The 22,158-nt window shown below is 39.6% G+C and overlaps 1 protein-coding gene across 3 annotated transcripts in view; it reads right to left on the bottom strand.

Annotated features, from left to right (window-relative positions):
* LOC131481019 (striatin) overlaps positions 1-22,158 on the bottom strand; it is a 118,304-nt gene that overhangs the window by 16,390 nt on the left and 79,756 nt on the right. Inside the window, exons 5-10 of one of the 3 annotated variants that reach the window (XM_058668085.1) lie at positions 21,108-21,275; positions 18,513-18,648; positions 11,956-12,091; positions 9,337-9,447; positions 7,152-7,238; positions 6,558-6,701 (exon numbers count right to left, since the gene is read on the bottom strand). In XM_058668085.1, coding sequence (XP_058524068.1) covers positions 6,558-6,701; positions 7,152-7,238; positions 9,337-9,447; positions 11,956-12,091; positions 18,513-18,648; positions 21,108-21,275 — 782 coding nt within the window. The remainder of the gene's footprint in view (positions 1-6,557; positions 6,702-7,151; positions 7,239-9,336; positions 9,448-11,955; positions 12,092-18,512; positions 18,649-21,107; positions 21,276-22,158) is intronic. The other 2 variants (XM_058668086.1, XM_058668087.1) reach the window with 2 other exon arrangements.

Raw genomic sequence — 22,158 nt, 5'->3', positions numbered from 1 at the left:
TGTAACATTCACTAAACATATATAAAAGTCACTGCAGGCATTGCGAGTCTCTTATTGGTTAATTTTGAAAGAATACAGAAAATTCCAAATAAAAATCATTAAAATTGTAGTGTACCTTTATGACACAAAATTAATATGTAATGCTACAAACCAGGATCAGCTCAGGGCAGGGAAAGGATGATGAGAACCAGGACTTGTAGAGTCTGGATAACGTTCTATTTCTTGACCAACTGAGTGGTAAAATGGGCAGCTTATTAATTTGCATGCTGCAATAATGCATGCTTGTCCAATTCTTACTTTGCTTTCATTTCTAAGATTTCCAGATAACTTTTGTTTTGAAACAAAAATGACTACAGAAAATTAAGAATCCTGAAATTCACCATATACATTGTATGGGTCAATTTTAACTACAGTTTTAGAAACCACTACATAAACCTAAAAGTAAGGATGGCAACAGCTGTCTCCTCACACATCAGAGAACACCGGGACTTGAAGTGAAGAGAAAGCAACAATGGACACCAGTGTCACTCAACTGCTTTCTAAGATTCCTTAGACTTTTCTATTAGGCAACTAAACACTATTGGTCCAAAGGAGCTTTTAAAAATTATTTAACTGTGCCTCTTAAGAATGACATTGCTTTTTGAATTATTCAAACTAAAGTAATATAATTACACGGTATACACAGCCTATGGGAGGTTTTCCTGAACATACACTAGAGACCAAGAAGTATCAATTATACACAACCAAATCCACAATCCAGTTCCTAAATGCTCTATTTCTGAGAAATCTTTAGTAAGGCATGAAGCTAAGCACCAAACCTGCAGAAGGAAGAGAAGCATTTCATGCTTCAGTTTGAAGGTTAGTAAATATTTTCCAAAACTTTCCTACTAAAGACACTTCTCTGGCTTATATTACGCCTTTGCCTATGTGTCACTCAGAAAATAGTACTCCACCTTTTTTATTAGAATTCTGCCTAATTTATGCATAATCTGAGACAAAACCTCTGAAAAGCTCCTTTTGAGAACAAGAAAAAAGCTACTTTTCTCCACATCCAGGTCTAATCTGCAAATAAATGAAACGGATTAAGTTTTGTTTCCAACTCAATGGACTGAACCTAACAGTGAGCACAGAACGACTGAGCACCAGGATTTCTTCAGACACGAGCCTTTCTCTAACACATTCTACATGTAGAGTATGACATAACAATTCATTACACGTATGCTAATGCTAACTCGAACAAATGATTACTAATGCATTAGCAATTTCACTGAAAAAATATTCAAACATGAAAATCTATAATCAGAGTTTTTTCGCTTTATCTGTGTTTAAAAATACATCTGAATTCAAGAACCTTACCAAAAGAAAAACATTTTTGATTATACCATGTTTTTTTCTTGTGCTGTTTTGCTTCATGAACAATAATTTGAAGGGTTATACACACTGTAAATACTTCCAGGATTTCAGATCAAGGCAATTTCTTTAATGAAGCTTGAAATTTTTTATTAATATATTTTCTTGCGATCTTAGATTTTCAGTTAACAGAAATGTACACTGTAAAATCAATTTTCAGGGATGCTATTGTGGTAAAACTGTCCCCTGCAATACTGGCATACCATATGGACACTGGTTCAATCTTGAGTGCTCCACTTCTGATGCAGCTCCCTGCTAATACCCTGGGAAAAAGCAATGGAGGATGGTTCAAGTGCTTCAACTCTTGCAACCGTTTGTGGGACACTGGATAAAGCTACTGGTTTCTGCCTTTGGCTATTTGGAGATGGAACACTTCTCTGTCTCTCATTCTTTCTGTCACACTGACTCTCAAATCTTAAAAAGATTATTTATGAAGTAGTCACAGGAGGTGGTTAAGAACTTACATGGTTTTAACATATTGATTATTCAATACCAAGTCAATTAATTCCATAATGTTATAAATTGTTGTTGATGTTGTTCAGGGGCTTTCAATTAATCAGGATGATATTCTGCCAGGTCTACCTTTAGACTAGAGATGGTCTCCCCAAGAAACTGCTGAATTTATCTGGACAAAAAGATGCTGTACTCTATGCTTGGTAAATGCTTGCTAAAAAAGAATCTGGAACTTCCGGCTGCCAGAGGCAAGCCGAGGGCTGCGGGAGAGGACGTCTAGCTCGGATCCCGAACCCAGTCCGCCATGTGCCCATGGCTCATGGCGGGCTGGGCCCGGACATGCCTGGGTGCGGCCTGCTTCCTTCTGGGGTGAGTATGCCGAGGGGGGAGGCCTCCGTGACTGGGCATGTCCGGGACCCACCCAACACCCTCATTGGGTGGTGGGTGAACGGGATTGGGGAGGGGCGCAACCTCGGGCCTGCAGGATTTAACTTCCGGCTGCCAGAGGCAAGCCGAGGGCTGCGGGAGAGGACGTCTAGCTCGGATCCCGAACCCAGTCCGCCATGTGCCCATGGCTCATGGCGGGCTGGGCCCGGACATGCCTGGGTGCGGCCTGCTTCCTTCTGGGGTGAGTACGCCGAGGGGGGAGGCCTCCGTGACTGGGCATGTCCGGGACCCACCCAACACCCTCATTGGGTGGTGGGTGAACGGGATTGGGGAGGGGCGCAACCTCGGGCCTGCAGGATTTAACTTCCGGCTGCCAGAGGCAAGCCGAGGGCTGCGGGAGAGGACGTCTAGCTCGGATCCCGAACCCAGTCCGCCATGTGCCCATGGCTCATGGCGGGCTGGGCCCGGACATGCCTGGGTGCGGCCTGCTTCCTTCTGGGGTGAGTACGCCGAGGGGGGAGGCCTCCGTGACTGGGCATGTCCGGGACCCACCCAACACCCTCATTGGGTGGTGGGTGAACGGGATTGGGGAGGGGCGCAACCTCGGGCCTGCAGGATTTAACTTCCGGCTGCCAGAGGCAAGCCGAGGGCTGCGGGAGAGGACGTCTAGCTCGGATCCCGAACCCAGTCCGCCATGTGCCCATAGCTCATGGCGGGCTGGGCCCGGGCATGCCTGGGTGCGGCCTGCTTCCTTCTGGGGTGAGTACGCCGAGGGGGGAGGCCTCCGTGACTGGGCATGTCCGGGACCCACCCAACACCCTCATTGGGTGGTGGGTGAACGGGATTGGGGAGGGGCGCAACCTCGGGCCTGCAGGATTTAACTTCCGGCTGCCAGAGGCAAGCCGAGGGCTGCGGGAGAGGACGTCTAGCTCGGATCCCGAACCCAGTCCGCCATGTGCCTGCTGGCCGCCCGGCCGGGGAGCTCTGGGGTATTGGACATCTGAATCGCTGCTGAGATAGCTCTAGAGTGACCCCACTGTTTCTGGGATCTGAGTCAATCCTAAAGATTCCCAATGCCAGTAACTCTTCCTTTGAAGAACTTCCAATCCCTTAACAATGCTGAGCTTTGAACACCTATCAAGTAAAAGATAAGCTCCGGCTTGTGTAGCAGGCTGGCACCTAATGGTCCTCGGAGCAACCACGTGCAGGTGTGTGATTTACAGCTAGGAACGGTCCCAATCTGGGAAGCCACAGCTGGGATGAGGTTCCCACCAAGGGGTGTATGTGCTGGAATGGGGGCTGCGTTCTATCTAGGAAACAGTTGCAGTCACCCGAGGCACTAGTGTGGGCTGGGATTGGATGCACCAGGCCGGTTCAGATCCCAGCACCATCTGGTGTTATGGAGAAACAGGGTAGATGTGGGACTGACTAGGCTGGGTCTCAATCCCCTTCTGAGCCATGTGTGAGCTGTATGTGGGTATGGACAAGCCATGGCTGGGCTGAAACATCCAACAACAAGAGTCAGAATGGGGTGAAAGCCAGCCAGGAAAAGCCACTGTTCCTGCTAGGACAGGAGGTGAACTGAGTAGGGTTGGCTCAAGAACCCCCTGGCAAGCGCAAAATCTGGCATTGGGAGGGGTTCTGATGGAGGAGCCTGGGCAACTCCTCTGGCAGGACACAGTCCCTGCAGGTAAGCGCGAGAAGCATGATTGGAAACAGCCCAGAATAGGCCATGGAAAGTTTCCCACTGGCATGCATTCGGCATGGGTCAGGAGCAGGCCAGGCTGAATCAGTTCATGTCATCCTCTGGCAAATCCGATCACCAGAACAGAGTGTGGAATGGGCCGGGTTTGGTTGCGACAAAACCAGTACACATTCTGGAACGCCAGGGCGTGGTTGCCTGTACTGGATATGAATGCAACACCCATCCAGCACACGTGAGATCCAGGAAGGGAGGGGCAGAGCTGGCGGGGGGGTTAAGGGGCTGGTCCCCTCGCTGGACAACCACTCCCACTGGAGAGTGTTGGCTGGGATAGAGACAGACACGACTAAGCAAGGCTACAACACCTGTGCGCTGCATGTGGACAAGATCAGGGCCACAGCATCAGCTGGCAGAAGCTGGCACTGGGGACTAATTCTGTCGAGTCAAATCACAGGACCACCTAAAGAGTGCATAAACCGGGACAGAGAGACCTGGGAGGGAAAAAGTGGGTTCCCCCTTCTTGGGTCACTATTCCCGTGGGAGGGCATGAAAACTAGGACAGGGGCTGGGATGGCTAGACAGAGGCACTCAACAACATCTGTGAGGGCTGGATGGTTGAGTCGATTAGATAGAACTAAGCTTTAATACCCATTGACAAGTACCAGAGCCAAATGGGATGGAGGACAGACTGGTCTTCTGCTACACAAATTGGCAAACCAGGGTAGGGGGCAGGCTTGGTGGGGGTTATTGTGGGTCGCCCTGACTAGGCTGCAGCTCCCACTGGTTGATGTAAGGGCCGAACCAGACTGGACTGCAACACCCATTGGTTCCAGTGCAACTCGGGACTGAAAACAGAACCAACACAGCAATTGCAACCACCAGCTGATCAGGGTGATGGACTGTGCCGGGCCCTGTGCTTGCTAGAACATACAAGAATCTGGTCTGGGAATACCTCAAAGTATCTTTGGAGATCTCCCCACTTGAACTGCTGGACTCAGAATTCTAACCAAGAAAAGACAGAAGACAGAATAGGACAATCATTCATCTCAGCTACATGTTGGCAGCGAAATATGGGACAAATGGAGACTTCATGATGGACCATATCAATCAGTGGACCACCTCATCGAGCGAAACTGGCAGTGACTCATAACTGGAGAACTATTAACTCCACTTGAGCACATATCTCAGAGCATGCCCCACATATGGGACTTGGGGTGGGCGGGAAACCGGGTGGGGCTTCTCCCTCAATATCCCCTTTTACCTCAGATACATGATGGAAACAATATGGACATAATAGCATTGCCCACCTCCCTATCCCCCTGAACCTTTTTTTTTTTTTTTTTTTTTTCCTTCTCTTTCTTGATTTTCCTTCAACTATAGTTAACTATGTAAAGATTGTCAACAACAATACAATAAAATGGATTATATATAAAAAAAAAAAAAAAAGAATCTGGACTTAATTTGATCTGTAATACAACAAGGTGGAGGAATCCACATGGGGGGAGGGCACAGGAAGGGGTTGGGGGAATCCCAGAGCCTATGAAACTGTGTTACATAATGCAACGTAATAATAAAAAAAAAAGATTATTTAAAAAATCAATTTTAACACATAAGCACTTTATACACTTATAAGTAAAACTCAAAGCTTGTGTCTACAGTTCTGGTGTTGTAGCCTAGTGGCTAAATCCTCGCCTGGCATGTGCTAGGATCTCATATGGATGCTAGTTCATATTCCAGCTGCTCCAGTTCCCTTTCAGCTCCCTACTGTGCCCTGGAAAAGCAGTAGAGGACACCCCAAGACCTTGGGACCTTATACACACGTGGGTAACCAGGAAGAAGCTCCTGGCTCCTGGTTTCAGATAAGGTCAACTCTGGCCTTGCAGCCACTTGGGGAGTGAACCAGCAGACAGAAGACCTTCCTATGTCTTTATCTCTGTAAATCTGACTTTCCAATAAAAATAAGTAAATCTTATTTAAAAGGGTCTGGTGTTATAGCCTAGCAGCTGACGTCCCCACCTTGCATGTCCAGGATCAATTATGGGCACTAGTTCTAATCCCAGCAGCTCCACTTCCCATCCAGCTCCCTGTTTGTGGCCTGGGAAAGCAGTGGAGGATGGTCCAAAGCCTTGGGACCTTGCACCCGTGCGAGAAACCTGGAAGAGCTCCAGGGTCCTGGCTTTGGATCGAAGCAGCTCTGGCCACTGCAGCCACTTGGGGGTGGAAGATCTTCCTCTGTCTCTCCTGCTGTCTGTGTATCTGACTTTCCAGTAAGAATAAATATACCTTAAAAGGGGGGCGGGGGGCGACAGGAGGAAATGAGAAAAAAAGAAGGCAGAAGACGTGATCAGACCTTCAACTGCCTTTTCTTCTCCATTTCCATTTATCAAGGATGAACTGCTTAAATATTCCTGAGTCTCAAAGCCAGCAATATGGCCCTACCCTTACTTTAAAGACTGAAATTGAAATTAAACTTGCATTTGGGAAAATTCATGTGGATCAAATAACTGCAGAATTAAACTCTCAAATCTGAGAGTCCTTTCTAATGACTTTACTGTGGGCTCCCCATTACGTGCTTGCTGAGGTGCAAGGGGTCTAAAGTACTTGCCTTCATCTGCCCTATTAATTTCGTGTTCAGGAAGTCTGGAGCTACTAGGTCTGGAAGGTGAACCCACAGATGGCTGCAATGAAGGAAGTTCATCAACATCTCTCAAATTAGCAAGCATATCTTGTAGTTTTGACCTATTGGGCCCTATTCAAAAAAAAAAAAAAAGGTAGGAGGGGGAGGAAAAAAAGAGGAAACAGAATTATTCCACTGCATCAAAATGGTACAATAAATCGCAGTTCACAAGTCAGCATTTATCTTTAAAAACATCCTACTGGATTAATGAAAAATATTTATTTTCAAGATTTGCAGACTTTTAAAATGTTACTATTTCCTATAAAGAATTATATTTTACATATATTTTTATAATTAACATAATGGAATATCAATTTGCATTAAAAAGTACTTCCTGTCTATGTGGACCATACAAGTTACACTGGTCTGTAATACAGACTTTGTCTATCACTTTACATGAAGACTGTTAACAGACTGTGAACCTGCTCTGGCCTGAGTCTGAACAGTAACATTCCTGTTGTAGTTAAGCATCTTGAAGGAATCATACCCGAGGTGAAGTCTTACGCCCTACCAATTCCTTACCTGGGCTTCGATTCTTCATTCTCCCACATCCCTGTTTTGACTGTTTTATATAGGATAGAGGCTGAAACAGATCTTCGGTAGTTTTTCCTGTTATAAGTTTAATTAAGAATGGGAAAATCTTACCCATAGCATGTTATGGATTTTCCTACACCACCAAAGAATAAAACTATTTTAAAGCAACTTTAACTAATAGCTAGAAAGGTATTTCTAGTATAACTGGAATACACAATTTGACTGGAAATACTTCAACTAGATCATATTAAAAAGACTCAAACCTTCCTAACGATTAACAAATCAATTAAAAGATGCATATAGTAGTTTGTAAGTGAATGCTTCATGTATTAATTTAAAGCTTTGCCTCAGTTCTACTATTATGAGCCTTCACTTGTTCTCAGGCCGGTATCTTTAACTAAAATAACATGAACATGAATAACAAGATAAAATGTAGTCAAATTTGTTCTACAATCTATCTTCAGTGAAAGATGTTAAATTTTCTTTCCTAGGGACATTCTTCATTGTACTATAAAAACTATGTAGTGTATGCCTAAAAATGGACCATAATTCCCAGATTCAGAAAACTTAGCTGTTTCCATTAACAAGAATACCTTCCAGTCAAATGGTGCAGTTTGACACCTTATGTGCTAAATTCCAACTACAATAATACACTGATATTTGAAAAGCACTGAATAATCACTATAAGAGTAAATGGATTCTATATAACTCCTAGCTACCCTTTTCTATCAGTCAATTTTTACCTTCAAAATCAGTTTTTGTAGTACAATGAGCTAAAAATATATAAATGAGCACTGGCTTAAATTGGGAAATGTTTTTTACGTCTGATACCCAAACTGCCTTCAAAATTCCAGTTAAACTAATTTTGTCATTTCTCAAAAAAGCCATGACAAGACATTTCTCACTGCATTTGTTAAGATTAGCTGTTTTATCGCACTGGATAAAAGGTACAAAAATGTTCTTTTGTTCTAATATTCCTCATTCTCGTTCTGATATAATTAACAATGAGGCAGACAACGGCACCTTTTACGTGTAGCTTTACTATGATGTTAATATATATAATGGACATTTTTACTAACTCAAGATAAGGGATTTTAAATTTAACATATTTTAAATAAAAATATAGTTGTTTTAAGCAACTAACAAGTTGTAAAAGAATTTCCTAACAGGAATGACTGGTTTGATAAACCTTAATATTAACATCAACAAAAGTATATCTTTCCAGTCTTTTGCAACTTTTAAATACATATGCATTTCTCATTAGGTTAGATTGTTTTTTAGGTTAGATTTTGAAAATGTAACTTTATAATATTTTAATTATTGAAAGATGAAACTCCTATAACAAAAAAGGGAGATTTATGTTCATACCACCAATGGGGGCAGAAGTAACAAGGAGGTAGTTGAATCTGACTCTCCTATAAAAGATGTTTTCAAAACTTCCATGTTTTTGTTTTAAATACTTAACTAGATCTACACTAAACTTTACTAATATGCATGATGTAAAGTTCTACATATATGATTCACAGGGCTAAAAATTCAATTTTAGCTTCTGTTTCAATGTGTCAATACATTTCATTGAATAGACAAAAAATGTAATTGGTCATATTTTTATGAAGTGATCAAATTTTTACATTAGTTTTTTTTTTGCATTAAAATAATAATTTTAAAGGTTATGTTTGACTTTGTGCCCTGTATAACATACAGTGGTGAGAGCAAATGAACTGTGTGTTGTAAATAAAAAATATTCAGGGGTAGAAATTAATTTTCTTTATGTCTCCAAGGTCTAAAATTGTAAGAAATAATTCTTGTGGATTGCCAAAGGGAATGCTACATGAGACGTAAAAATTGCAATGAATATAAACATCATTGTAATTAAGCATATATATTCTAAATATTCAAAACATTGTGTGTGAATACATGGACCAACACTTTTATTAAGCTATTTTGCTACTTGGATAATATGATTCACAGTCGTAAGTAAGGAATTTTTTATTATTATTAAAGCTTACAATCGAGTAGCTAACCACTTAATTTCAACCCCTGAACAGGTGAACAGGAGAGAGGTCAGAAACAGAAATGAAATAGAGTAAGCAGTTTTAGGAAAACATTGAAAAAAATGGAGATGAAAAAGAGGCAAGATTTACAATTTAAGGATACAATGTTTTCCACTTACTCTTTACCCCTTTTTTCCCCTTTCTCTCCTTTTTGTACTGTTCCTTGAGTTTGGTAATTACTCCCTGGTCCACATTCCAGGCTTCAGGCATAAGACACTGGTCTTCCTTTTCTAAACAGAGTGAAACAAATGAAACAACCTTTTTCAATAAAATATTGAACACACTTAAGTCAATATGTCTGAAAGATGTTAACAACCATTTTCCTCAAAGTATCATTAGTTTAAAAAGTATACTCAATGTCCATTTATTAGATGTCACACATAATAGCTAGAAAAATTGATCGATTCCATTTCTAAGGTAAGAAAAACACACTTCTCTCAGAAGAGACAGAAGAGGGCGTACAAAAAAATCCTGAAAGATTTTAACATCTCTCAGTAAATTAAGTTCAGACCCTTTACAATCAGGGACCTCCAATTTTCACTCTATTTTGAAATTTACTAGAACTGATTCACGTAAGTATTGATTTATGCAACGAAATAAGATGAAAAGATTGTGCAACATTTTCCAATTTAAGAATTTTATATTTTTGGCTGTGTCCAGCAAATCATTTTGATTTCACAGGTTTTAAACAGTATTTTGTAAAGGTTATCAGTCAACCTTACTTTAAAATTTAAAACAATGTACTGATGTCTTAGTCTATAAATTCTTAAATCAGGAATTTTCTGTTAGAAAAGAAATTTGACAATTGTCATTGTTTCAAAAGAAGAAAATTTAGAGAGTAACTACATTATACACTTTACAGTTACAACAAAAGAATTCCTACACGATAACATACAAAGAGTTGGCTCAGAATTGTAGCTGTTCATACTACATCCAAGGTAGGAAGACAGATATACCAAAGTAAACATCAAAACCAAACCTCCAAATTCCCTCTACCTAATCTGTTCCTTCCATGTGGATGCTCAACTCATTGGATGGCAATGCCATATTTCCAGTTGTTTGAACCAAAAACCTTTCTTTTTCTCCCTCCTTGGATAAATAGTTCAGGAAATTTGAGAGATTTTTCCCCACATTCACACACACAGAATCTGACTTCTGCGCACATCCCCTACTCATCTCCCTCAGACTTACAGACATTAAAATAAACAGTGTACTTCAAAACAACAACTAACAAGGGGAAACCAACGTTGATTTCTTTTACTCAAGGCAAAAAAAAAAATTTCTACAAAGGTGTGAATGCAAGCTGATTTTACATCTGCCAATGAAAGGGTAAAAGATCAAGGGTCAGTGTCAAGCTAGCCAAGCTGGAAGAGTGTCACTACTTTCGCCCAACACAATATTTAGTTGTTTGGAAAACTACTTTCCTAAATCCTTCATGAGTAATCTGTGCAATCTTTTTTACACAAAATGTTTTCAAAGATTTATTTCTTTACTTGAAAGGCAGAGCCTCTGAGAGAGACAGATACAAAGAATATCTTTTATCCTCTGGTTAACTCCTCAAGTGGCCACAAAGGCCAGGGGCTTCCTCCAGGTCTCCCACATGGGTGCAGGGGTCCAGTCCACGGGCTGTCTTAGCTGCTTTTCCCAGGCCATTAGCAGGGAGCTCGATCAGCAGCAAAGCAGTCAGGGCTTAAACTGTGTGCTTACGGGATGGCAGCACTGAGGGTGTCAACTCAACCTGCTATGCCACAATGCTGGCCCCATAAAATCAATTTCAAAGCCAGAGACACAAGAAGCAGGGACTTACATTATATCATCAGACGACCGTGTCTTTTACCCTTACAACAATAAATCACCAACATGGGAAAATAATCTTAGCCTTTTTTTAGTGCATAAAATATTAATTTTAAAGTTCTGGATGTTGTAAATTGACCCAAAGAAAAGCCCCCAGAAAAAATGAGTACAGCTACTTGATTTCCAAGCCTTATCTACTAAGTACATAGAACATAAACTAATTGAGTTTTAGAACTCCTTCACTTTAGGAGAAACCTTGCTTTCATTCTCAATCTCTCATTCTCTTTTACTCATTCGTATATATAATGTGTACACACACACCCCTGACAGAATACTTTGGAAGCATTTATCACAACCCTGCCTATTGATACTGACCTAAGCAAGCCTAAAATAATACATGATGTAAAAAGTTTCCCCCCAAAAAACATGCTGTAACTTTTAGTAGATGTTTGAAATACTGGATTTATTTAAAACAATCTCAGGAAAAAAATAGCAAAAGAGAAAGAAAATAAGAGTTATAGAAAATATAAGTTATCAAAACCTAAACTGGAATGAGTAACAATTTTTTATTCACACTTTTCTTTGCACAGAAGGTGCCAGAGCTGAGACTTTCATAATCCTCTCTGGTTCCAGACTCAATCTCCACAAAATCTAGATTTGCAAACTGTACTGTGTTGGCAGAAAATAGAATATCCTGCATTTTAATTAAATTTATTTTCATATTACATATAAATATCTGTATATAGGTAGATAAAATGAAAGGATTTTTTAAAGTTTTCCTGAACATATCTACACATACTCTGGATGAAACCTGACAGTAGGAAAAGCCCATAGGTTGTTCAACAGGTCAACATTATGGTGCCTCAAGATGCTAGCCTCTTGATAAAGTGTTAATTTCTTTGATTTATTTAACATCCCAGGCATGATCTAGCACGCTTCCTCACCCCAGTCAGTTCCATCTCCCGCGCTTCTGGAGTCTCCGTCTCCTTCCTCGGACGTAACCAAGAAGTCAAACTCCTTTAGAGCTTCTTTTGTGTCTCGGTCTTCACTACTATCGGGCAATGGTTTTTTCCTAACAATCTAATGGGAAAATAAATGCTATATTAAAAGACTGAATATGGAGATAATATTCCTTTATCACTGAACAAGAAAATTCAATTATTTTCTTCAGAAAGAGTATTTTTCTGAATAGCCTAACTCAATCAAAACTGCAAATATCAAGACAAACATTGTACATGTTAAATTATTTAAACTTTATTCAATTATGAATTCAATTACCAATGTTTAATTAATGTTTTGTTTTAAATGATTTAAACATTTCCATTGTTTTAAATAAACTAATGGACACAAAAATTGAAATGACTGGAAAACAAGACATGTATTTAAATTAGATACATCCAGTCCAAACAGAAGACATGCTATAACACGCTACAATCGTTTTTAAGAATATAATCATGATACATGCTATGACTATATAACTCCCTCACAAAACCTACAATCTCAAAAGCTTACAAATTCAGAAACACTGCTGCAGACTTACAAAGCCTGGTGCTCTGTTAGACTCTACTAGCAGTTTTACTAGCCTAACCTCGCACCACTTTTCCCTGGCAGTTTTCCCCCCAAAAACATCGGCTTCCCAGAGTGAAATGACTTAGACCTTAAATTTGGTAGGGTTTGCTCTTTCTCATTTTTGTATATTCAAGTGTATCTCTGGAATCACACATCCATTTAGAGAGAATTTAAGATTCCTAAGTGCTGATTTGATTTCTGAAATCCACACTCCATTCTCTGAATGAATTATCCTTTTGGACATCTCCAGCACTCGGAGCACTGATAAATTATGACCACTACTTTGAGATTTTTTTCTGTTTTTTGACAAAATGATTCAACATGTCAACATTTCTTCACCTCATGTGGAAAAGAAATAATATAATCTGACCATGTATTATTTCTGAACTATTAGGAATGACTTAAAATTATACAGCCTAAATAGATATTTCAATGAGACACAGAAAAAACACCTGACATGCATGGCACAATAATAGCTCATATCACAGCTCTTCTCATTGAAGACATGCTACAGTCTCACAAATCCTTCCCACCAGAGCACTCCAGGAGTCACCACCAACACAGCAAGTATGACATCACAGACGAAACTTATCTACCTTAACTTTCCTGGTATATACAATGACTACACACAACAAAATCAAAGATTTTGTCATGATGTTAAGAGTTCTATTTTTCTTTTTAAGCTTTATTTATTGGAAAGACAAACTGAGAGAGAGAAAGAGAGAGAGAGAGAAACAGAGAAAGACAGATATAGACAGAGAGAGAAAAAAAGAGGTTTTCATTAATAGGTTCACTACCCAAAAGGCCACATTAACCAGAATTGGTCTAGGTTGAAGCCCGAAGCAAGGAACTACATCTAGGTCTCTCGCATGGGTGGCAAGGATCCAGTAATTGGATCACTTTCTGTGGCTTTCCCAGGTGCATCAGCGGTGGTGAGCTGAACAGGAAGAAAGGAAGCCAGCTTGAACCAATGCTCATAGGGGGATGCCAGCATCACAGACGATTTAATCACTGAACTAAAACACTGACTCCAAAACTTGAACTTTCTGGAATATTTCCCTAAAATCAAGAAATGGTTCTTGAGCCTGGAGTGTAGCCTACCAGCTAAAGTCCTCATCTTGCATGCACTGAGATCCCACCCATATAGGTGCCAGTTCATATCCCAGCTGCTTCACTTTCTTTTTTTTCTTTTTTTAAAGATTTATCTATTTTTATTAGAAACTCAGACATACAGAGAGAAGGAGAGATAAAGAGGAAGATCTTCCATCCGCTGATTCACTCCCCAGGTGGCCACAACACCTGGAGCTAATCCGAAACCAAGAGCCAGGAATTTTTTCCGGGTTTCCCACGCAGGTACAGGGTCCCAAGACATTAGGCCATCCTCCACTGCCTTTCCAGGCCACAAGCAGGGAGCTGGTTGTGAAGCAAGGGTGCTGGGACACAAACCGGGGCCCATATGGGATCCCAGTGCTTACCAGGTCAGGGCTCCAGTCACTAGGCTACTGCATGAGGCCCATGCTCCATTTTCAATACAGCTCCCTGCTTGTGGCCTGGGAAGGCAGTGGAGGATGACCTAACACCTTGGGATCCTGCACCTGTGTGGGAGACCGGGAAGAAGTTCCTGGCTCCTGGCTTCAGACTGGCTCAGTTCTGGCCATTGTGGTCACCTGGAGAGTGAACCAGTTTCTGTCTCTCCACTGTAAATCTGACTTTACAACAAAAATTAATAAATCTTGCAAAAAAAAGAAATATTTCTATGCTTGCAGTAGTTTCCAAAGTAATATTTAACAAATCTATTAAATAAAAAAATTATTTTGGAAGATTTTTGAATACAAAATCAATGTTGAATATATATTCTTTGGTAAGCACTCACAAACCATATTCTATTCTAATTTTTCCTGGACAATCTAGGCTAAGGCAGAAAAAAAAAAAAAAGAAAACGAAAATCACAAGCACAAGTCTGGGAGTTACCAACAGGACATCCTGATCCTCACAGCCCATATCCAGATCACCTGTCCTTTTCACTCTCTGCGACCCTAGAGGCCTGACTGCACCCACTCTCTCCGATCCTCTCAGGATATCAAATGTAATTTAGAGGGGATATCACTAGCTCCTTGCAGTTGGACAATATTCATTCTCACTGCCTAACAAAGGGGGCAGAGTAAATTAAGAGGAATCTAGAATACCAAAATGGAACTCTAAATATATTTGCAATAATTACAAGTAAATATTTTGGTTTCAACCCATAAAGGCATCTCAAGAAAATTGTATTTAGGACTTACATCTTCAGTATAACCTTCCAAAGAACACAAAAAACAAGAAGCTTATCACTGTATTCCATTTAAAAACAGTTACAGCAGAACTCCTGTTTTTCATGTTTAAATAAGCTGGGGGGTGGCAGGGAGAGCGGAATGATCTGTGGTGGGAATGGTGACTTGCGGCGTAACAAGCAAAGCTCTAGTCTGTAACACAGCATCCCAATATCCCAGGTCGCGTCATGCCTGCTTCACGTCTCATCTAGCTTGCTGCTAGTAGCCTGGAAAAGGCAGCAGAAATGGCCAGAATATTTGGGCCCTTGCCACCATGCGTGAGACCAGGGTGAATGTCCTGGTTATGCCCTGTTCCAATGCTGGCTTTTAGAGCCATTTAGGTAGTGAAGTAGTGGCTGGAACAGCAATCAGTTTCTCCGTCTCTCTCTGTAATTCTGACTTTTCAAAATAAGTATTTTTTTAAATAAATAATCTACTTATTTCATTGGAAATACAATTAATAAATGGGAAACGATGCTGTGATAATATGTATATATTTTTTCTCCTTACACAGAATATTCTACTTGTGCTCCGCGGTTCCCAATTGATATAAGAAATGATGACTTGGGTCAGGTGTTGTGGCACAATAGGTTAAGTACTCAAGTTGTAACGACAGAATCCTACACAAGCATCTGTGTCAGAGTGCCAACTTACTCCCAGCTGCTCTACCTCCAATCTAGATTCTAACTAACAGGCCTGGGAAGGTAGTGCAGATGGCCCAAGCACTTGGACCACTGACATTTACAAAGGAGGGCCAAGACAGAGTACCCGATTCCTGGCTGCCCCGGCCCAGGTTCTGCTGTCGGTATTAGTTACAGAGTGACCAGCACAAGGAAGATCTGTATCTCGATTATTTCTATCTCTGTTACTCTCAGACCAGCCTAGCTCCAGCTACTGCAGCCACTTGGATAGGGAACCAGTGGACAAAACATCCTTCTCTGTGCCTCTTCTTCTCCATGTAAGTCTTTATTTCCAATAAAAATAAAGAAATCTTCATTAAAAAAAAAAGAAGTGGGGTAACCAAAACTTCAATCGGCACCAAAATGGGATGACAGCCACTAAATGCCACAATACCTAATATCAGAAAGAACATTTTCAGCCATTCCGTCTATAGAACACAAGTCATCTCCCACATCATGGCTTACTTGCTATTAAATAGATTACAAGGGATCTTTTTTTCCACTTTTCCTCCTGCCACTATGGCAGGAGGTAAGGGTCCTTTCTATCTCAAAGACCCCTCCCGTCACTAGGATGGGAGCCTCTTTTCTCAGCTTTTCTAATAAATCTTACTTTAAAACTAAAATAATAATAATAATGATAATAATAAATAATAGATTACTAAAGATCTTTTCTGGACCTGGCAGAGTAGCCTAGTGGCTAAAATCCTTGCGCTGGGACCCCATATGGATGCCAGTTCATGTCCCAGCAGCTGGCCCTGCTTCCCATCCAGCTCCCTGCTTGTGGCCTGAGAAAGCAGTGGAGGAAAGGCCAAAGTGTTAGGATCCTGCATCCATGCGGGAAACCTGGAAGAAGCTCCTGTCTGGCTCCTGGCTTCAGATCAGCTGAGCTCAGGCCGCTGTGGACACTTGGGGAGTAAACCAGCAGACAGCAGATCTTCCTCTCTGCCTGTATATCCAACTTTCCAATAAAAATAAATAAATCTTAAAAAAAAAAAAGGCCTTTTAGTAGGCAGTTATTAGACTGCAACTGTGAAATTTAACTTACTATATTGCAAAAATTAGCAACACTGTTACAACAAGATCAATTCTTTAACATCATCTTTGTAAAATTACAAGAATGTTTTTAGTAAAGTGTTTGCGTGGAGGTTAGTCAGTTTATCCTAGCTGTATCTTCATTGCTTGGTCACCTCATTGCTATCTGCAGTCACTGGAAGACGGTACTTACGAATTTGATTACTGAGAAAGAAACTAAATGGCAACTCATCAAGAAATCAAATGGCTAGCTTGCATTTAAAAAATCCTATTAAAATAAAGTATAGACATTTCACTAATCAGCTTACAGATCATTAATACACTGAAATTGAATTAAGCATTAACAAAAACTTGCATTATCATAATCTAAGCTATTATTTGCCAGTCAGCTATTAATAAGGTATTCCGATGGTAAAAATAATCTCTCTAATTATCTCACAGAAATCTGAGTCACATAAATTCCAGACAAGTAGATTAATAAAAAGTGTCAGAGAAGTTTGTTTTTTTTCTTTCAATCAAATTAAGACAATACACGGTTAATACTAGTCTGGACGAGAGAAAGTTAGGGTGACTCTTGAAGTTCAAAATATCTATAGCAAGGCCCAGCGCAATAGCGTAGTGGTTAAGATCCTTGTCTTGCACGTGCCAGGATCCCATATGGGCACTGGTTCTAATCCCAGCAGTCTCACTTCCCATCCAGCTCCCTGCTTGTGGCCTGGGAAAGCAGTCAAGGATGGCCCAAGGCTTTGGGACACTGCACCCTTGAGGGATACCCAGAAGATGCTCCTAGCTCCTGGCTTCAATCAGCTCAGCTCCAGCCATTGCGGCCATTTGGGGAATGAATCATCAGATGGAACATCTTCCTATCTGTCTCTCCTCCTCTCTGTATATCTGCCTTTCAAATAAATAAATCTTTAAAAAAAATATCCATAGCAGTGCTGTAACAGAACAGTATACAATAATGGCCCCCAAAAACCCAATAACCTGATATTAATAATTTAAGAGTCTAATGAAATCCTGAGGAAGATATTTAAAAAAATCATGGAAGCTACATTTAGAAAGCACTTTATAGTTCAACATATCATTGTCATATTTAATGTCTCTTTGTTCTTGACAAAATTCTCTAAGTGATAGGATGGATGTTTATTATTATAAGAAGCATAATGAGTGGCAGAACTGGGTCTTAAACCCAAGCTTTTACATTCTAATCTGCTTTACATTATTTGACTTTATTCCTATTTATTCCTATATAATCCTGAAAACGAAAATGCAAATATCTTCCTACATAAGGCAAATTATATCCTCATCTCTTAATTTAAAAAGGAAGAGGAGAAAGATGAAAAGAGAGAAATGGAAGAGGAAGTGGGGAAAGAAGAAAATGGGGGACAAAAAGAGAAAAACATGGAGCAATAATTTAGACACCTCCTATTCCAGAGAGTTGTCCAGGAAATCAATAAACTTCCAACGCTCTGAACAAAACTACACAAGCATCTAAACAATTCTGCAGATTTCCAATGGAAGATTTCTGTAAGTCTGAAAAACAACCAAAGAACCCCTCTGAGGAGAGGGGAAAGCACGCTGATAGAAGCCGACACTAGCCACCGTCGGGCACCAGCATGTGATGTGGAGCTCTACTTAGCAGCAGTAACAGTACAATGCTATAAGACATTCATCATTTTCACCAGCTCTACAGAAAAGTTGCATTGTTTCATTAATCAACAAAGAGAGTAAGGACTTTTAAAAGAAAGCAGCTATTCTAAAAATATTCTTAAATTCAAAATAAAAATATATCCTCTTAAGATTAAATTTTCGAAAATTTGTGGAGGAAAAAGAGTTAAAGGTTATGAACTGAAGGACGTATATTGTCAAAGTTCTTAAAAGCATCTGTATTATCTAAGCATCTAGACTCACCGTTGAAGTATCAATGACACTCTTCTCTCTACCATCAATGTCATCATCTTCATCTTCATCACTGAAATCTGCAGCTGCATTTTCAAGGAATTTGAAATTATCCAGTACAGAGGCAGAATCTGTTAACTCGGGTTTTCTGGTTTAAAACATACACATAAGCTCAATTAAACTTTTCCTTTTAAAGAAATAGTTATTTGAAAGGCAGAGTTAAAGGGTTGGGGGCGGTGGAGACATAGAGAGAGAAGTCTTCACTCCTCAAATGGCCACAGGGACAGGGGCTGGGCCAGGGTGAAGCCGGGGCCAGGGTGAAGCCAGAGCCAGGAGCTTCCTCTGTGTCTACCAAGTGGCTGGCAGGGGCCCAAGCACTGGGGCCATCCTCTTGCTGCTTTCCCAGGCACTTTAGCAAGGAGCCAAATTGGAAGTGGAGTAATCAGATCTCGAACTGTTTACCATATTGGGGGTGAGGGGTGCCAGCACTGCAGACGGCAGCTTAACACACTATACCACAGAATATACCCCAGCCCCGTCCCCAGTTAACTTTTTAATCTTAGCATAAAAATTGGCCATTTCATTAATTGTGTTTATAATTATAAGCCCCAAGTCCTACCACTATATTCATTAATTATTTTCGATTACATGCCTGTGAATTCACTGAGAAAGTAATGTAAGAAGTGGTTTCTCCTACAAAAGAGCTCTGTAATCAACGCTATTCAGATTAGTGGTAATCCGGTCTAAGCAATTCGCCATCTATTGACTCCATATGACTTAGGTTATTATGTCAACTTCAATGCGTTTCTTTCAAAACAACAAAAAAGGTAGTTTTCTTTGGGTGGGTGCTTGGCACAGCAGTTAAGACCCCATACTCCATAAGGAAGTAACTGAGTTCAAGGGCCAACTCTGCTTCCAATCACCCCTCCCTGCTAGTGAGCACCCAAGAAGGCTCAGATGAGGGCAAAGGCTTCGAGTCCCTGCCGCTCACAGCGAGGCTCGTGCCTTTGGCCTGGCCAGGCCAATCCTCAGCTGCTGCAGACAGCCAAGGCGTGAACTGTGAACTAGTGAATCCGGAAACTGTCCCCATCTCTCTGCTTTTCAAATAAAACATTTCAGAAGACATTGTTATCATGTCTGTCTCTATCGAAAGAGTTGCTATCTGCAACTCTTCCTCCGACCCTACATACGAGTTTTCACAAGTAACAAAATAATTAGTAAACTTGTCATTTTTCTATGTTGATTTTATATTTCTGTTAAACAGCTAGTGAAATAAAAAGAGCAAATATGCAAAAAAAATTCCTAAAAGCAATACAATACTCAAATTAGTATTACTACATCCTTTGATTTGGTTGACAAATAACCATTTATTTTTTAGAAGTACATTTTCAAATATTTAAGTTTGTGCTTAATTTCTTCACAGTTCATCTAGTAAATAGTTTACTATTGGTCAGAAAAAGAATGATTTCTCTACATCTTAAAGAATGTCTTAGATAAAAAAGGTACTTTCCTGGGGGAAAACACGTAACCACAACTATGATAAAACTTCCAAAAGAGATAAATCTTAAATTTCAAATCTATTATCAGTTGTATGTTTTGGTGTTCCTACCCCTGTGGAATACTGATAGATTCAGAATATTATGTTTGTTAGTTTCCAAAGACAAGTTAATGCCATTAACTTACTGAATTAAATCTATGTCCACATGTCTATACTGAAAAATAATTTCATTTGCTGAATTAAATCTGTGTCCACATGTCTATACAGAAAAATAATTTCATTTTCCACTTATAAATACAAGTGTATAAATGCTTATTTTAACTATTATAAAACACATTTAAGAAGGTCTCAATGACCAGGGTTCAAAGTCTCACTTTGAGTCTTTAACTATATGATTCTAGTTTACATTCTAGTTTACATTCTAAATAACGTACTCACTGAAAATTTAGAGATTAAAACCATTCCAGTCTTGATAGGTGTTAAAATAATGTAACATTACACTTTTTTTAAATTGTGTAAAAATCTAAAAACACAGTTTTTCTAATAAAGAATTTCCTTACTGAACTGTCATGTTCAAGTACAATTAAGTATAAGTGTATGGTTTATTACCCAATATTAAAAGCAACATATTTTAATCAATTAAAGAATTTATACTTAAAATTAGGTATTTTACTTCAAGAGAAAGATGAGCTATAGCATTATTACATTAATAAGTTGATAAGAATAGCTTTATTTCTAAAGACTTAAGTATATATACATTTTTTTATGTCATACCTAGTGAAATTTCTTTCCTAGAAATTTATATTGAAGTTCCAAATAAGATTGACATTCTTATGGCAGGTATCTGAACTTTAGATATTAAAAATCTACAGTAAATAAATTCCAAGCCAAAAAAAACCCCCTAAATAAAAAGTATTCTTGAATTAAAATAATCATAAATATTAACTGTAATCCCTGGGTTGCCTTGTAACCAAATGAATTTTTAGCATTTTTATTAAGCTTGTCACTTATTTTTATTTCACTTAAAGTACAAGTAAGAACCATAAAGGTAAAAATATCTTGTGAGAACTAAAATTATAACTAAAACATCTTTCAGACAAAATACTTACCCAATCATTGCTGTCTCTTTAACTTCAGCCTCTGTACCATTTATAACGGAGTCCTGATTTTTGTCATCTTCCCTGTCAGTGACATCACTTGAAAAGCCCAACAAAGCTCGCACTCGTTTCGATTTCACATCTAGGATAGTGTCTGTGTAGCCCACCTCCTGTAGATACCTGTGTGAACACAATCCTTACAAGTCAGACACACTGCGATCAATATCTCATGACTTAACATGTAAATAAAAGTATTTTTTTCCAAATTCTTGCCTGCATAAGACTTAACAGTACAGTATTATGCTGGAAAGGCTTGTTAATAAATAATCTTCCAGCTGCAGAAAGAGCTGCCTCTTGCAGTACCAGCCTCTACAGTCACAGAGAAAAAAAATCAAACAACTATACAATAGACCATTCATGTAACATAAGATGACGCTATTCTTTAACATATATCACTGTACATTCTTTGCTTTTTGCAGAACTATAGTAAGCTCTTTCCTAAATTCTACCAAACTGCTATTTTATTACAGTGATCTCAGTAGTTTTTTCTTTTTAACTTCTAGTGTAAAATGTCATGGATCAATTGGCCTATCTGGTTAACTACACAACAAGAACAGAACATTTCCCAAGCGTCACTGCTACAACAGGCAAGCTTCGAGCAGGAAAGAACTCTAAAACCAGAGCAAGCAAACTGTGCTGTATGTGTGTATATGTGTATGTTACAGAGAAGCATCAAAACAAAGAGGACACACTTCACCCTGAGTTAGATCTGAGTGTTAATTCCAGTCTATCACTTATTTACTATGCCACTTTGCCCTCCTCAGCTGTCTCCCTCCGAAGACACACCTAATCCTGGCTCCAGTATGTAGAAAGTGCTCCCATCCTACCAACATTTACACAAAAGACCATAATCGGCAATTGCAAAACTATTTAAAAAAAGGGCAAATGACAGTAAGAAACATGACTGATAAATGCTAGGCAAAAGCAAACATAACAAAAGGAAGAATGGACTCTACTAGATGAATAAGAAAAAAAAGGGTGATAGGGCAACCAGTTTGAATTT

The sequence above is a fragment of the Ochotona princeps genome, chromosome 8 (assembly GCF_030435755.1).
Source record: "Ochotona princeps isolate mOchPri1 chromosome 8, mOchPri1.hap1, whole genome shotgun sequence".
NCBI classification, from domain to species: Eukaryota; Metazoa; Chordata; class Mammalia; order Lagomorpha; family Ochotonidae; genus Ochotona; species Ochotona princeps.
Note: the sequence above shows the minus strand (reverse complement) of the source record. Positions and strands in the feature narration are given on the sequence as shown.